At 36.3% G+C, this 17,730-nt stretch overlaps 1 protein-coding gene across 1 annotated transcript in view; it reads right to left on the bottom strand.

The window, feature by feature from the left end:
- Nucleotides 1-268: 268 nt before the first annotated feature.
- AGMO (alkylglycerol monooxygenase) overlaps nt 269-17,730 on the bottom strand; it is a 186,204-nt gene continuing 168,742 nt past the window's right edge. The window contains exon 13 of the mRNA XM_063420842.1: nt 269-736. Within this exon, the coding sequence (XP_063276912.1) occupies nt 656-736 (81 nt within the window). The 3' untranslated portion in view covers nt 269-655. The remainder of the gene's footprint in view (nt 737-17,730) is intronic.

Raw genomic sequence — 17,730 nt, 5'->3', positions numbered from 1 at the left:
ATAACTCAGCCTAAACTGCATGTCTGCATTACACAACACATACATCAGCCAATTTTCATTGAAGATGTTTCAACTCATACTAGGCCGAGTTATTTTATCACGCTGTTTTTAATCATTTTCTTGCCTCAACTGCTCATCCTCATGTAGCTGTATGTTATGAAAACTGAATTGGGCATGACATGGAGATTCTGGTGTAATTCAATCATTACAGAAAAAATGACATCCACATATGTTTATGTTTAGCCCCAGTAAGAAGACAGTCAATCACTTTATACCAGGTTATATCAGATATGATTTTAATTATTTCTCTTGTGAAAAATACTTTTCACATATTATTACTAACAAAATCACTGCAAAAATGAAATTAGTTTTACACGGTTTCTAAGAATTTGTAATCTTATGAATGTAAAAAGCTATGCTGCAAATATTTGATTTAAATTGGGAAGAAATTAAATATTTCTTTAAAAAAATTAAATAAAAATGCATATACTCTCTTAGGAATCTTTGAAACCTTCATACAAAAATCACAAATCTCTCGTATCCTAAGTGAACTGATTGCATTTCAGCATGATTCATGGTTGATTAATTCCAAGGAACTTAGAAGGTTATTCTGAAGTGCTGTTTCCATATTTAAGGTGATGTTAGATCTGCTCTTTCAGTGGTGTTTATCTTTGAATGAGGTGATCCGCTTCATAATTTGGATTGCCCAGAATGCAGCACAGAGGAAAAACAACACCTACAAAACAGAATTTACAGTGAGAATGAGAAACATTAGATGAGGTTGCTTTGTTTTTGTTTTTTTTTTTAGTTCTTTTGATCTGTAAACATAATGCATGGGTGAAAAAAGAGATCTTGAGAAAAAAACCCCAAGACTTCAAGGCCTACTGATAAAATTCACTTTAGAAAATTATGCTTTCTTTTTTCTACCGTTCTGTATCGTGGACATTCCTATTGAATTTTGACAAACGATCTGAGGAATGCTGACACTGTAAGTTGCATGATAGGGTAAGAATAACCTTGAACAGGATCTACAGCAAAAGAAGTGTTCTAACTACAATACAATGCATAAGTACTTATTCCCCAACCTGCTGTTTAGGATGAGATATAAGGTAGATTGAAAACAACTTCAAAATGTAATACTGTTTATCTTGTCCTTAGTTCTTTGCAATTTTTTTATTATTATTATTTTAAATTTTTTTTAATCTGGTGCATTTATTGAGGGGTCTAATGATTTTTTTTCAAAAGTTTATTTGCTAAAAAGTGCATTTTAATGAGTAGGAAAGATTTCAGAGTAAAGTCTAAATTAGGTAACAGTTCTTTCTAGAACCCACAATGGAGCAAGATAAAATGTACATGCACATGTGCTCATGTGATTTTTATATTTAATATTTTCTGAAAGGAACCTTTGTCTTTCGCATAGAAACTATGTGAAAGACAAAGGTCTAACTTGGAAAACTGCAAAATTAAAGCAGTTATTTTTGGTTACTGAAGTAAGTGAATTCTTTTTCTGTGAATAAAACAAAATTTCTTTATACTGAAAGATATTTTAATAATGCTTGGTAAAGGAAACAGAAAATTTTGACAAGAAACTTTTGAGTCAGGTTGTAATAATTCTTTTTTCAGGTCTATCTGCAATCTAAAGGTGCTGACTAGGAGAGCTCTTATTTTAACATTAATATCATTTAACATTTAGCATTTAATAAGGCATTGCTCAAAGGTCTACTTCTGTCTTTATCTGCACAGTCACTCACTGAAGCACATGGGATCAGAATGTCCAACATAAATAATAAATTACAGTAATACCCAAAATGTACTAATTTTTCACTGAGTGAAGGCTGTGTCTGCTCTGATCCCTCCCAGAATCTTTCTGGGACAGGTACAGGCTTCATGCAATGTATACATTAAGTGTATGCTATGCATGCTTAGTAGTACAAGATGAAAATAGCAAAACATAGGAGTAAGTAAAATTCAAATATAAATAAAACCCCCCAATTCTCATTCAATTTTAATGTAGTTTCAATTATTTTCATTGAAGGCTTTAATTCTACTTGAGCAGGGGTAGGCTATCTACTGTGTTTGAAACCTCTGATGATGCTGCTGATGCTGTAAATGTGGTCCAATTTGTAGGAAAGACTCAAAGTTCTCACCAAAAGAGTTTTTTTAAGACTTTCAGACTTCAGGTTTGAAAGATTTAACTTCTTTTTATTTTCTTGCATTATCACAAACACCTTGTAAAGCCATATAGCTCTATTTTTACAGCTATGGAAAGGAAAGTCTTTTTAAGCAGTACTGCAGTAAAACACTGCATGTTTTGTGAGATTTTTCTATGCTGAGATGCTCTGCAGAAGAAATCTAACTACAAATAACTAGCTGTATTTCTGATCTGGCTGTTATGCAACTGAGATGAGTGTAAATCATGATGTACATAAAACAATGACTTACAACATGCTCTCACTGTGGAAAAATTCTTTGTCGTGCTATCTCTAGAAACAGAACTTATCCACTTGTCATAATTAGTACTTATTTGACACATTAATAAACTTGTTTCATTCCTCACCTCAGAAATATCACTCCTATTCCTGGAAGATGCATTAAATATAGAACTATTTCAGTTTCAGAAAGGCACATTTAAGCACATTTAATGACTGAGGTGCAGGGCATTTGTAGGGGATTAATGACTATTGGGAGATGATGATGATCACCTGAAGAAGCACAGCCATGGGCCATTAAGCCCCAGGAAATGTCCTCAGCTAAAGATGGTTATTGCTATTATAGCCTGAAAATGAACAAAATATCTTGGGTGAATTTCTCTTTTTTAAATGCAGTGATGCAGTTTCTTCTTTCTTAATTAAATTTTTTACTGTGAATTTCCTAAAGCATGCAATCAGTCCTCGTGGGGGAGTATTTCAAATTGCAGTTATTATATGCAGAATGGAAAATCACATACTGCATACTGTGGATCTGCAAAACTAGTTTGGCTTCACAATTCTGTAGAAGTATTGATTCACTGCCTATCAATGTCAGGATGCCAGTATTTGATGGAAATAATGCATTCAGGAAACAATAATGCTGCAAGATTCTGGGAGGTGGAGGGGCTAAGAAAAACCCAAACATCAGGATAAAAAATTAAGGGGCCACATCCTCGCTTGCATGACAGCAACTCTGGCTGTCTGTATTGCTGTAATGCTGACCTGCCCTGAGGAACAGAGCCAGCTGTATGGGGCTACCAAGCAGAAACTTGCTGTGTAGGTTGGAGTTCAGTTTCTTTTGATTGCTGCTACATATTTTGGAGTTACAAGGCTTGACCCACTTGAATGAATGGTGCAATCAGGTGATGTCAGGAATGGAAAGCTGAGACGATACGTGCCAGAACTGAGCAGACAATAGTGTGGGCAGCAGGAAGCAGCAAAAGAACATTCCACCAGGCAAGCTGAACTATAGTTGACCAGTATTTTTCTAATGCCCCTGGGAAAACATATTTCCTGAATCCTATGTGCAGATACTTTGTATTTTCTACTCAACACTCTCATAGGCTAATGAGGTTTTTTTCTTGGTTGTTCAGTTTGGGGTTATTTCACTTTCTAAATTATTTTCACAGAAATTCTCACTCTTTCTTATACTGTCCAAACTCACTAATATTTGTCCTTTGATAAAAATATTCACATATTGGTTTCCTAATTCAGCTGGTTTTGAAATAAAAAGAGAGAATTTAATATTATACCTTTTTCTTTTTTATGCTGAACAAAGTTCCTCCATCAACAACATGATGTAAGAACAATAGTTTCACTTCTCTCTTAAAATGAAAAATTCCTGTGGACAGTAGTCATATATGGAAGGCTAAAAGTAGGATTTCTCACAACTCTATATTTAGCCAAGCTAAATGCAAACTTTTTGCCACCTTAATATAAACACTTGTTACATTTACCTGTTCAAGTAACTAGAGATTAATTATAGGCTGTCCTTTAGACTGCTGGAAGAGTAAAAATATTTACATTACCTCCTTTCATATAGTCTATTTCCATACAGGCCAGATTCACTCCTTGAATTGCAGAAATGCAAATAGCATTATTCACAAGAACAAAGATGGCTTAACTAATGGATTGACTGCAGGACTGAGTCTGCTCTTCACAGGAAATTCCCACTGGGGCAATCGAAGTTTATTAGGCTGTAAAGTACTTTAAAATCATTAGCTGAATTCAGGCACCCACTTCTGCATGATTAGCTTTGTTGCTGAACACTAATGTTGTTTTCTGCCATTTTCTCTTTTGTAATGTCTTTGTATATCTGAGATGCCTAGACATGATGTCTTTCTTTCCTCCTGCAGATTTCATCTGGATAGAATTAGAAGGCTTTAGACATTGCTCTAAAAATGTAGACAAATGTCCAAAGATAGTTCTGCTTTAAGGAGGGGGAAGAGTCTCAAAGCACACCACCTCAGATCCTTTCCAACCTAAATCATTCAATGATTCTCTGACATTTCTCAGATTCTGCCCAGACATGTTCACTCCAAATTTTGCTGCAGAGACAATCTGCAACTGTTATTCACAACTTCTGGGGTACAATATCATATGAATGGGTATGCTTATTATATTGAATTCTCTGAACACCTCTGTGCTGGATAATGTATTCCTAGCTCTGGATAGGGCTTAGGAAGATCAGCACATCCATATACTTCACTAAGTTTCCTGTTCACATCACAAAGTGGACCTGGTGCTGGCAAATATGATAAACAAGGTGATGTTAGAGGAATTTAAATGATACTACAAAACAAACACGATTAAGGCTCTTTTTATGTTCTTTATATACAAATTTGGACATGGCTTCTTCACAGGTACAAGACATAACTTCATACCATCAACAGTAACAATAGCGTAATTTCTAGACTTTGTCTGAGAAAGCTGTGTCTGGGTAATGTCACTGTCCTTTCCAACTAAAGACAGAGTCCATAAACTGATAGAAAGGCTGAAAAGTTGCTAATATTAATAACAAAATGACTGAACAAACTACTCCAAATTTCACAAGTACCCAAATGATGCATTTTTCACCAATACATTTTTTCCCCCATTTCTCTACAGATGACCGTTACAGGTACTGAAATAGAAGAGGAGATAGAAAATTTGGGTCTTATAAGTGGGGGAAGAGGTTTACTATTTCTGGAAGGCAGGATTTGGATAACAAATGCATGGATCTTCATTTTCAGTACAATGTTTGGAGATGAGCAGTCAGGCTAGTAGAGAAATGCCATAACATTAGCAGCAAATCCAGGAATCACTAATTTTAAAAAAAGTTGCAACAATAATAGACGGAAAGAGAAGCTAGGAAACAGGAAGGTTCCTCCTCCGTGTGATGACTCCCTTATACTTGGAAATATATGCAGAAGAAAGTGGCAAGCAATTTTTCCTTTTTTTTTGGTGAAGGAACTGTGGAAACAAGGGAACAGGGACAGCTACAATAATAGTGGCTTCACAGCTTTTGTTCAAGATTTCTGTAAAAGTAGCAGATGTTTGGAAATTCTCCATAAGGGTTTACGACAGACCTTCAGACTACTGGTGCAGCAGATGTCACAGATCCAGCACGCCCCTGACCTAGAACAAGGTGGTCATCTGATGTCCCTGCTCACTGCAGAGAAGGTGGAACCAGACTATCTCTGGAGGTCCCTTCCAAGCCTAACTACTCTATGACTCTACGATTAAGACTCTGTTGGCACACACAGGATTTAGCCAAGTATCTTCAATACCCACAAAACATATTGATAGTTCACGCACACTGCTTTCTTCTTTTATGACATATTTCTTTGGTTTTATACTTCACTACTATCAAATAATGAGAAAACAATAGGGAAGAGATATATACACCTCCTTTTCATTCTGTTAAATGTTTTAAACATTCCTTCTTTTATTAAAATATGGTCTGAGACTCTAAAGCTAGATAATGCATGAAAACATAGGCTGCAAAGGCCCAAATACCTTTAAAGGCTTATATTACCTACCCAGGAAAGACAAAGGAAGATCTGGAGAAAGAATATCTATTTCTCAGTTGCTTTCACAGCTGGACACAGCCCCAGTACAAAATCAAGTGCACTGCAGAGATGCCTGAGCTAGCAAGCACATAAGCTGCTAAATCTCAGCACAGCACCAGCTTGACTCTGTCTTTCCTGGCATTGCACACAAGCTAGTAAGTCACATTCCTCAGTAAAATACGTGGGGATTTTTACACAGGCAGTGCTATTGCAGTATATTTAGACCTAAAGTGGCTTATGTGCAAGCAGCATGTTATCTGGCATCATGTCCTTCACTCGGGAGAAGGCAGTCCACTGCCTCTCATATCATTTGTGCAGATAAATGTATCCTATCGAACTGATATCTATGAAATACCTTCTCTCTTGAGTCACAGAATAATCAACAACCGAAGCACCAGGATTAGGAAGATTTTACCTCATTCCCCAAAAGACAAAAATAGTTACTGAAGTGGGAAGCAGCTTTCCTGTCAGTCATATGAATTGGAATTCCTAAATATGTTAATAATTATTGAATCTTCACCTTGTGATGATCTAATGCAAGCTGGAGACAGTATCAACATCATACTCATTAACATGTATTAAACCTTGTATCTCTTCAGTATAAAATTTGTCTTATACTATTTTATTGAAACATCTGAGAATACTTTCCACAGTGTTACCTAATTCCATTTATAGATTTCTGGATCATCCTAAAATGCTTATCTATTTCAAGCTGACCACAAAGTAAAACTATGTTAAAGAGAAGAAATCCTTTTTATCATTTAAAAACATCTAAATATAACTTCTGAACCAAGCATGTTTCATAGTTTTGCAATTAATTCCCAAAAAAAGAAATTAGTGTTTAGAATATATCTATCACCATCTGAGCTGAAAAACTTCATAAAGACTGTGAACAAAATTTAGAATTTACAAATTGCAATTCTAGAACACAACAATATTTTAGAGTTTCTTTCATACTGCTTTAGTTTTATTTCTGACAAAACAGTTCTGAAAAGCAAGTTCAATGATCAACAGTTTCAGAAGACCTTAATTCTGAATGTCACCTTTTGTATCTTAAATGTTATGATTTTTTTCAACCTCAATTTAATCCCAAATTTGAGAAACAAGAGCCATGGAAATTTTCTCAATTATGATATGATAGATCAATGATTAAAAATAAGGCTTTCAGAAAAGTTAACAAAACTGATGGTAAAACAAAATGAAAAACTTAGTCAACCAGTAAACATACCAGTTTAATCTGTTGCAGGCTAATAGGCCAAATGAGATTGAGAGAGTTATTAAGATTCTTTCATTGCACAAATAAAATATTTGAGATAGTCGTGTCTCAGTTTGGCTAAAGTTGTTGAGCTTATTATCTTAAAAATTTAAACAGCAGTTGTATCCATTGAGATGAAACACCTCATTTACTTTTACATCTCCCAGCAGCTGTAGCATAATTGCATAAACCCCACTGCACCACTTCTAGCTCAAACACAACTTGGAGGGTTAAACAGATATCTGCAAAGAAGCATTTCACGTCACAAGGTATTATTTAATTTATGTATAAAGAACAGTTTAATTTTCCTTATTAAAAAAAATGAAGCCCATTTTACTTTAACTGATAGATTACTGCACAGGTCTTATATTTTATCAAATTTATATATTTGTCTTAGGCTTAAAGAATTGAATGCTTTTAAATTTGGTATTCTAAGTGAGAAAGGCTGTAGATATATATAAAAGTAAGGGTATGTTTCTTCTATGGTCTTGGCTGCAAGAAGTGTTTAGGTACTGTACTGCTTAATCCTGCTTTGAAGAAAATTTTACTTAAAAGATGAGACAAATTAATTTAAAGGAGCAATGCAGAAGGGAGCTCTCCTTTAAGCCTTTGTCCTTGCTTGAAAATACAGGAAAACCAAAGTTTGAACATGGAAGAAAAATTGCTGAACCTAACATTTCAGAATTTGGACAAGATGGTACCTGGCTGTGTAATATTTTCCAAAGAGGCATCTACAAACATATTTCAACTCTTCAATGCTTTCATTTTTATTTCAGTTTAATACAATACTATACTGAAGCAATTCAGTGTCCAATATCTCCATCGTTAGCAGGCGTAAAACATTTTTTTCTGTATGGATGCCTTCATTTCAGTGTAGCTGTAGTGCATAACCACCCTGGCAGGTGGTGAAGAGAACCAAGAGCACTCTGTCAGCCTGAAGAGCTCTGAAAAAGGTGCTGCAAAGTGATCTCCACTCACTGGTATACTAAATATCCTCTTGAGAGAAGGTTGACTAGCTATGAGCTCCAAAATGGAAATTTTTCCATTGTATGTGGGGAAAAATATTAAAAAAGTAATCCCAGCCTTTAAGTATAACCCACAGACATTAGATCACTGATGGGAAAAACTTTGCTGCAGATGTTGAAGAGACGTGACAGGGAAAAGCTGGCTGCTGTGACTAATGGCAAACGTGAATGAACAGATTAAGAATGTGCAGCGAGGGATAAAACAATTGAGTGACAAGCAGAAGGGATTTCCAATACAGTGAACAAACACCAGAAAAGTATTCAAGACAGACATAGGAAGATCAAGGCTAAAAGTCACTCTAGATGAAGATTGCTCTTAAAGCCAACATGTTGTAAGGAGAAATTAATCCTTTAATTGAAAAATGGAGAACACAGAAGGCTGTTCTCAGCATTTAAAAAAATCAAATCAACCAATTTCTGAATGAAGGAAATGGGTCGATATTCATTAATACCATAAAGGAAAAAACTTGCCATGAAGGAAGATGCATGTCCATGTTAAAGATGGAACACAGCCATCCTGCTGGCCAGCAATCTTTTGGGGCCAAAGGCAGTAAGCTGTGACTGGTTTTAAGTTTTTAAGTTCAAGGAGAAGAAAAATATGGTGAAGTCGATCCAGCCCTCTGTCCATTCCTTTACATGGAAAAGTAGATGTCCTGGCTGTTGGCGTGTCTCTTCCCTGCTCTCAAGAATCTTCCTGGGGTGTGGTTTGTTGTTTCTATTCTTGCCTGGGGAAGCTCCCATTTATTCCAAAAACTCATCGTCTTTCAGTTATATAAAAGAAGTTGTTCTTGACATTAACCACAGATGAATTCAAATGAGTGAAATCATTCATATTCTCACTTACGATGTCAAGTAAATATAGTTGTACTGTTTAATTAGGTTTGAGAAAAAAAATTGATGGAAGTAATCTATGTGACTTTTTATTAGGAAAACTAGGGGACTATGGTCCAAATGAAACTTCAGTATGGAAGGTGCAGAACTGAGTTGGAGAAGAAACATCCAGAAAAGAAGAATCAAAGATTACATCACAAAATGAAAGAGAAACCAGAGTTTTGATGAAAAAGCAGGCACTTAGGGTATAACATTTCTAAAATACAAAAACAAAACAAAACAAAATCTTTCTTTTCCTGGAAAATGTGAAATTCGTAATAGTTTTTTAAAAATCTGGAGATGCTTAAGAAACCATATAATTGAGTAGAGATGGGAGATACTAGAGAGAAACCAAATACATAAATATCCTGTGAGGAATAATCATTAAGGAGGAGTACATCAGAAAAAAATTGGAGTTAAAGTAGTTCACAAACAAAACGTCTCAAACTAACATTGCTGATACAAAAAAATGTCAGTATCAATGTGGAAAATATTAATAGAAGCATTTATACATAACTATTATATAATGTATACTATATATGTTATTATCTTATAATATGCTTTATATATGAATTATATAAAATACACATTTAATGTATTGATCCAGCCTACTGAAAGGTGGTGAGGTCTTAAAGGAAAACATAGATACATTGCATATAGTTGTGAACTAGACTATAAGAATTATAGAAAGGTTTAGAAAAATGAACATGTAGGAAAGCTTGAAGGAATTCTGTTGTGTATTCAAACAAACAAAACACTCAGGAGGGGAGTAAGATCCATCTTTTGACATGTAAAAGACTAATACAAAAGAAAAGACTATAAGCTAGTGCTTAGGATAATGGAAATAAACCCAAGCCTTTTCTAACTAAAATTTTCATTAGATAATGGATGGTTTAAGGATGGTATAGCATTGGAATCCTCTGTGTATGGAAGTTGGCCTGTAAATGGTTAGACAGGCATGAGTCTATCGTGTAGCTGTACTTGATCTTTCTCCGGTGCAAGATCTCTGCCAGTCTGGTATTTCTGTTTATTCACAATGAATACAAAAGCACTCTCCACCTCTAAATAACTTTTTCTCAGATCTACTTTGCTAAAAGTGGTTAATAAAGATATGTCTGCTTAGCACAGGGAGCAACCATGACTTAGCGACTATATTTTTGCAATAACCAACCTTGTGCAAGACTTTACTAATTTCAGTCTCAGATGTGGTTGTCACCTTAGTAAAAATATGAAAAGTATGATGCTGCTTTCTCCCTCCCCACCCGAGTTTCTGGCACTGAATGTGGCTGAACCTGCTTCCCATCAGAGAAGTCATAGGACTACTGCATTCAGGGATCAGTTTGCATTGCCCTTCAGACAATAGCTGCAAAGGCTGATGGCAAAAGCATAAGTTAATTCACTCCTGTTTTACACTCAAAATACTCTACAGTAAAGCCATGGGACTGCATAGTAAAAATCATTTGCCTTTAAGATTGAAAGAGTAATCAAGTAGTTATGGTAAAAGCCTGGAATGCTGGGCTATTTGCCACAGATTATGCAGCATAGAGCAAAATATTTAGTCTTTGTAGTTTCTTAGCTGCAAAAAAATCCAGTAACTCTGTTTCTCAAAAAAAGAGTTACTTTGCAGTCTGTTTTACTAAAATCCAAAATAGTTTCATTTACTACAGTAATTTTTGAGAAGACAAAGACATCTCAAAAAGGAAGGGATTTGGCCTTCTGTGAGGCCAACCCTCATATCAATAATTATGAATCCTTTTTTTGTTTTTTAATATCAACAACAATGTACTTAGATAACTACAACAGGCATTCTTAAAAATCAGATAATTGCATGCATTTCTTATGTCATTCCAGCTACTGAGCAATCTTAGTTCCATAAATCATGGCACTGACCACGTGAAGAGCTAAAAATGGTGTGAGAATTTGTTTCCATCTCATGATTACATTGGTTTTAAAAAGTCACAAATCACAATAACACAAACAATGGCAGAATGCTGGAAAAAATACCAACCCAGGCTTTGTCTTCATAGCAACATATCCTGCTCTAATTCTAAGTTTTGGAGCTGGGTTTTTGATTTGGGGTTTCTCCCCCTCTACATTGAACCCTGCACTAAAAAGCATGTTGTGCCCTGATTATGTTTGTCTTGGAAAGGCTATTTAGTATTGTTCTATTTGTATGTCAAAGGGAGGACTGAAGTCTCAACAATTGTTAACCTCTCCCATGGTGAGCTAATAGAAGGTCAGAGACCCACATGTGGCTTGCAGCCTGGGGAATTTCTCAGTGTTCTGCCAGGGATGGGACTGCCTGAATGATTTCTCTCATAAGTTTGAAGCCATAAACTGCATCCTACTTGGCTTGCTGTGCCAAAACTGGACCCAAGGGTATCCAGAGTCTTTGCTGATGGGAAAAAATGAGTGCTTCCTATGGAAGCTGCAGATGTTTTCCTGAGAGAGAGAGAGAGAGGGAGACAGAGCACAGATGCCCTACTTTCCATTTCTGACTACCTGTTCTGGCAGCAATTCCAAGAAGGGGGAGGACAGAGGCAGGCATCCAGCTGCTTTCAATAAACCTTAGCAGCACAGGTAATGAATGCCTAAACTCTAAAAGTGTTCAAAAACATTTTTTCCTAGTTTTCAAACAATGAAAAGGTGAAAGAATGTACTAGTGCTCTCATTTTCCCATTTTGAGCAGAAATTTAGTTATCAGGATAATTACCCTAGATATGAAAGCAGAGGATTTTTAACTGTTGAAAAGATATCACTCAGAGAAGTGGACATCTGTATGAATATAAATATATACATACATACACAGACATTCAAGAAGATATACTACGTATATCCTATGCATTTTCTAGAAAGTTTAGTTTCTTCCATCAGACAGTAGGCTGATTGCCATAATATGGATTTGGTTTTGTATTTTGGGGCCATAGCTATCCCCAGTGTAACTCTGAAATCAAAGAAAACACTTATGCAAAGTTGTATTATAAATTTATTTGGCTCAGAATTGTATTTACATCAGCTATCTCAGAAATTTCATTGAAGTTAAATTATATTAGGATGAGGTTTATGATACTGTTTAGTAATTATTCATATCTGCCATTTTTTGCCTACACATATTGATGTCCAAAGATCCTTTCATAGATACACTTTATCAAAAGTCCATGTTTTTGTTCTGGACAGGTTACATAGCTGGTTTGAAAATACTGCCACTGTTTAGCACTTTTCTCCAGTTCTACCTTTTGAAGTATGACTTAATTATTTCTTAAATGGATTAATTAGTCCAGTTCAAACACAGTAAATGAATGTAAGGGGAAACTGAATAGCAGATAGCTATAGCTGGTAAGGAAACAGCAGAACAGCACATATATGAGACTGCAAACCCCCTGGATTTAATAGTTATTCATTGCTCCATTAATCAGCAGAAGCACTCTCAGTTAAGCTTATAGCTCACCAGTTTATTGGCTTATTTTAAGGACAGCTCTGTCTGTCTCGTTCATAGCTGCACCTGTTTGCTACCTGCAGTAGCAAGTCTGCCCCTTTCTATTACAGCCTTTTTTCCTATGAAATGGAAAAACATCTGTCTGTCAACAAGGGAAGTAGGTAGATGAACACTGATGCCTGCAAAATCTTTGGGAAAGTGCTTTGAGAAAGCATAGCTCTATAAAAGTGCTAATTTTCCCAACAGACAATCAAAAGGGCATTCTCTCCACAAGACATCTGAATGATGTTCACTTTAAGACACATCAGGCTGCTTGAACAGCCCCGACCACTCTTCCTCGGAGCAATTCCTCTCCACCCAATTACTCATCAAGACCTTTCACTTACATTCAATCCCCCACATTTTTTGGGTTTTATGTCTTGATTCCCACCTAGACACCAGACACCTTTTTCTACATCATCTCAGGGATCAAAATAAATTGCAATGTTCTTGTTCTAAAAGACAAGCTGCTCTCCCAGCCAGTAACGAGCAACAGCTTTGGCTTGACAGTTTCCACAAAGGTACTGCTGCTGAGTGTCTGAGCGCTCCTTCAAACCAGAGAAGCTTTAAAGGTGGTGAAGCCAAGTCCAACATGGAAGATAAAGTATTTCTAAAGCATAAGGATAAGAATTAGATCTTCTCTAGCTTATCCATGTTGGCTTCCGCTCCCTTCTTAGAAATAGAAACCACCAGCAAGATGGACCACGTACAAATCCTTCTAGGAAAGAACAAGAGGAGGAAAGTGGTTTCACTTGACCAAGCCACAAGACGTCAGCAAGCTTGAGCTTTTAAGAAAGTTATGAATTCAGAAAAAGAACTACTGTATCCAAGACACATCTGGCCTAAAACTCTTCAAACATGAAAAGGTGGTGTGGGAATTTTGCTGCCTGTATTATACACTAGAACTTGATTCTACCATGTCTCACTCCTTTGCAACTCATGCATTGCACTTTCAAAAGCATCAGTGCCCGACCTTTCTGCTTTCTTGCTCCATTATTTTTAAAATACAAACATACTTTAGCAGCTGAAAAGTGAGTAATCCTCCGATTTTTTCTCCAAACGAATTGACAGAGGTCTTTAAAAATGTCAGGTGTCTGCCCAAGATCAAGCATCCCTTTGCAATAATAAGAATCAATCACTAACTACCTATTTAAATGTAAGAATAAAACCATTTTCAATTGTTCATTTAGAATCAAGTTTTTCCAAGGACTAATTATTCTAGGTAACAGTATGTTTATCTCTAGTTTTAGTTTAATTATTTGGAATATGTTGCTGTGCTAGATCTTTTAATTTTTTTTCTACTCTTAAACTCATTCATAATGAATTCTTTCATATTTACTGAAATTATCCCGTTTCTACATTCTTCAGGCTCTCTCAGAATAGAAGCTTTTTGCAGTTACACATCAGCCATATCATTCTTTCAGCAGTACTATCAAAACACGCTGTTTTTTCCTATTTTTTGTAAGCCTGCACACTTAAAGACTGAATCATACAGAAATATGGAAAACAAGTGTCTTATCATTATAATCATTGGTGCAACAGAATGAAAGGAAACAGGATTACAGAAGTGTAGACACAGTTCTGACATATTCATATATATACATACGTGATATAAGAACTAATCTTAAAACCCTTACTCACAAAAGAATCTTACAGAAGTCTATATGAGGACACACATTAAAAATTATACCATTAAGCATGAAAACCTGAAAGAAAACCACTGTTTTTCAGTAAAGAGAACAAATATAGCTTCATTAAAAAAATGATGCCCAAATGAGTAAAATATCTCAGTAACAAGATAATCTTATAGAATAATCATAGGCACATCTGCAGTGATGACAGATAATAGAATCTGAGGAGAGGCTATTACAGACAACCTGGAATATGGCATTGACTCTTACAATCGTTAAAGAAAATACTGTCAGATATCACAAGATTAGTCTACGGAATTTACTACTGATATCATAATGACATCATCAGAGAACAGCTCCTTTATTTTTGAATAAAGGAGAAGCAAACTCATTTAAAAAGTTACTTAAAAGCACCTCCACCTGATGCTAACTGGAGAAAATGAAATGAATGACCTACCCGTAGTTATTGCAGTCTACAGTGTCATGTAAATGCATTTAGGAACAGAGATAAAAGTAAGGAAGAACCAAACAAGTCCAAACACAAACGTATTTTTGAATAGATGAGTTTTCATTAAGTAAACTCACACAATTGTCTAATTTAGATGCGTAAGTTTGTTCTGTCTGTAACTAGCAGCTTTCCGTGTGACTCTCTCACAGGGCTGATTCCAATCCACCCATGAGGAACTGAATCAATTTGCTTTGCTGTGCTCATTGGGCAATGAGCCATGCTACAATACTGAGCAACTGCAGCACAAGGAGTGACTCCTAAACGTTCTCCTCATCCACACAGGGTGAGCTGGACCTAGTATCTTCCAAAAGGCCGCAACAATGGTAAAGGCCACCTTCTAATGGTATTTGGTTTCCACAACAGGCCTTGAATGGGCTTCCTCTTAAGTTGTTCTTCCACACACACTTATAACAAGAATATGTAGTAACTGAAAGGTGAAAAATTTATTCTTCATAGTTTTGTAATTTTGCCCAGTGGTTTGTCAGTTTTATGAATTCCAAGTCTGTTGATTCCTATGTGAATTTATACTCAGTACTGAAATACAATTCTCTGGAAAATGTGAGACAGAAAGAAGTAGCATTTATTTATATATCTTTAATATAGCTAACCAATTTTAGAGTAAAAAGACATATGCAGAATCAATTAGACCTATATTAATGATTTTATCTCCATAACCCCATATTCTCTTTATGAAGCACTGTAATGGAACATAATTTAAAAAACAAATCAAATAAGAGTTCCATTCTGATGGTGTAAATCCTTAACCAGGGAGTTTTGCAGAATATGTGGTTCATTAAAAATGAAATAAAATTTGTAGTATGACACATATATCTGGAATTAGGAAATAATGGTAAAGACATAGATCTATCACTATTCTGTCAAAATGCACTGAGATTCATGTGGCATTGATACAACTGAAGCCTATTACTGAAATGAGGGGAGGAAGAACTTAGCAACCTAAAAGATCAAACTCTGGATTTGAGTATGCTTTCTTGGATGTTTTAACATAAAAAAAAGCAGTTGAAAATTATTTATCTCCATAAAAAGCTTTCCTATGTTTATGTAAGGTATGTTTAGATTTACAAAAATCCATTCGATACATTTCATCCCTTCTGCCATACAAAAATCTCAGGCAATAGATTTATTAATCAAAATTAATTGAATATGTCTGTATGGATTCTGCTCTTCCTGCAGATCATGTCATGTTACAAATCCTTGATGTGTCTGCATCATACTATTAACTCGATTTTACCTTTGTTAAACACACCTAACCTTGTATGCAGACATCCTATTGTATTCCAGACATCTACCCTGTAAAAACCTGACAACTTTTAGGAAGGCAGTGCCTGAGAAGCATCCAAGAATAACTTCTCCTCTCTTGAGTCCAGTTGAACTCATCTGATCCATCAAGTCTTATACAACACTTTTTATATACTGGCCACTAGGCAAACCCACATACAGGTTTAACAGTACGCAATCGTGCCGATTCTCCAGCTGAAATAATCAGATGGAAATTTATAGCTTTGTTGACTCGGAACATTCTTTGGCATAAATATTGAATTCTCTTGGTAAAACTGGCTGCTCATGGCTTAGAGAAACACACTCTTTTTTTTTTGGGTAAAAAAACCTTCTGAATGACTGAGGAAAAAAAAAGTTGGAGTATGGAGTTATATCCAGCTGGTAGACAGTCACAAGTGGTGTTCCTCAGGGCTCATTCTTAGGATCAATTTTGTTCTATATCTTTATCTGGGTGAGGAGATCAAGTGTACCCTCTGTCACTTTGCAGATTATACCAAAATCAAAGGTAACGTTTGATCCGTTTGCAGGCAGAAAGACTTGCAGACTGATCTGGACATGCTTGATTGATGTGATAAGACCAATTGTACGAGGGGAATCTTCAAGAAAACAAAGCGCCAGATCCTACACCTGAGTCACAACAACTCCAGGAAGTACTAGAGGCTGAGGGCAGAGTGCCTGGAGAGCTGCCCAATGGAAAAGGACCTGGGAGTGTTGCTCAGCAGCTGGCTGAACATGAGCTGTCGGTGTGTCCAGGTAGCCAAGAAGGCCAATGGCATCCTGGTATGTATCAGCAATAGTGTGGCCAGCAGGACCAGGGCAGTGATTGTCCCTCTGTACTCAGCACTGAATCCTGTGTCCCGTTTTGGGCTCCCTTCAACATGAAAGACATTGAGGTGCTGGAGTGAGTCCAGAGAAGGGCAAGAGAGCTGGTGAAGGGTCTGGAGCCCAAGTCCTAAGAGGAGCAGCTGAGGGAGTTGGTGATGTTTTGGTCTGGAGAAAGAGGCTCAGGGGGGACCTTATGGCTCTCTAAAGCTGAAGGAGGATGTAGTAAGGCATGGGATCAGTCTCTTCTCCCAAGAAACAAACAGTAAGACAAGAGGAAATGGCCTCAAGTTGTCCCAGAGGACATTTAGATTGGATAGTAAGAAAAATGTCTTCACCAAAAGGGTTGTCCAGCACTGGAACAGCCTGCCCAGGAAAGTGGTGGAGTCACCATCCATGGAGGTATTTAAAAGATATTCAGACATGATGCTTACAGATGGGGTTTAGTGTTGCAGTTAGCAATGATGCATTAACAGTTGACCTCAATGACCCTGGACAGTTTTCCCAACGTAACTGATTCTATAATTTTATGAACTGAGACTAAATTCCTATTTCTCAAGAAATAGCAAGCTGGCAAACTCTACCAGTTCTCCATTCAGTACAGCTCTGACTTCAAGGAATTTTATGTTTCCATACAGAGGAAAGAGAAGACCTGCAATCTGCCATCACCAGGGCCAATGTGTGGTGGAAGAAGCACCATTCAGAAAGAATCAACTCTTGTCTCATAGATGAAGAGCAGCACAAGGAAGCTTATTTACTCATATTGAGCCAGTATTCTTAAAGAGTATATCTTAAAGAGACAACAAAAAGCTAACAGGTCAGATCA

The sequence above is a fragment of the Prinia subflava genome, chromosome 1, assembly GCF_021018805.1.
Source record: "Prinia subflava isolate CZ2003 ecotype Zambia chromosome 1, Cam_Psub_1.2, whole genome shotgun sequence".
Taxonomy (NCBI): Eukaryota; Metazoa; Chordata; class Aves; order Passeriformes; family Cisticolidae; genus Prinia; species Prinia subflava.
Note: the sequence above shows the minus strand (reverse complement) of the source record. Positions and strands in the feature narration are given on the sequence as shown.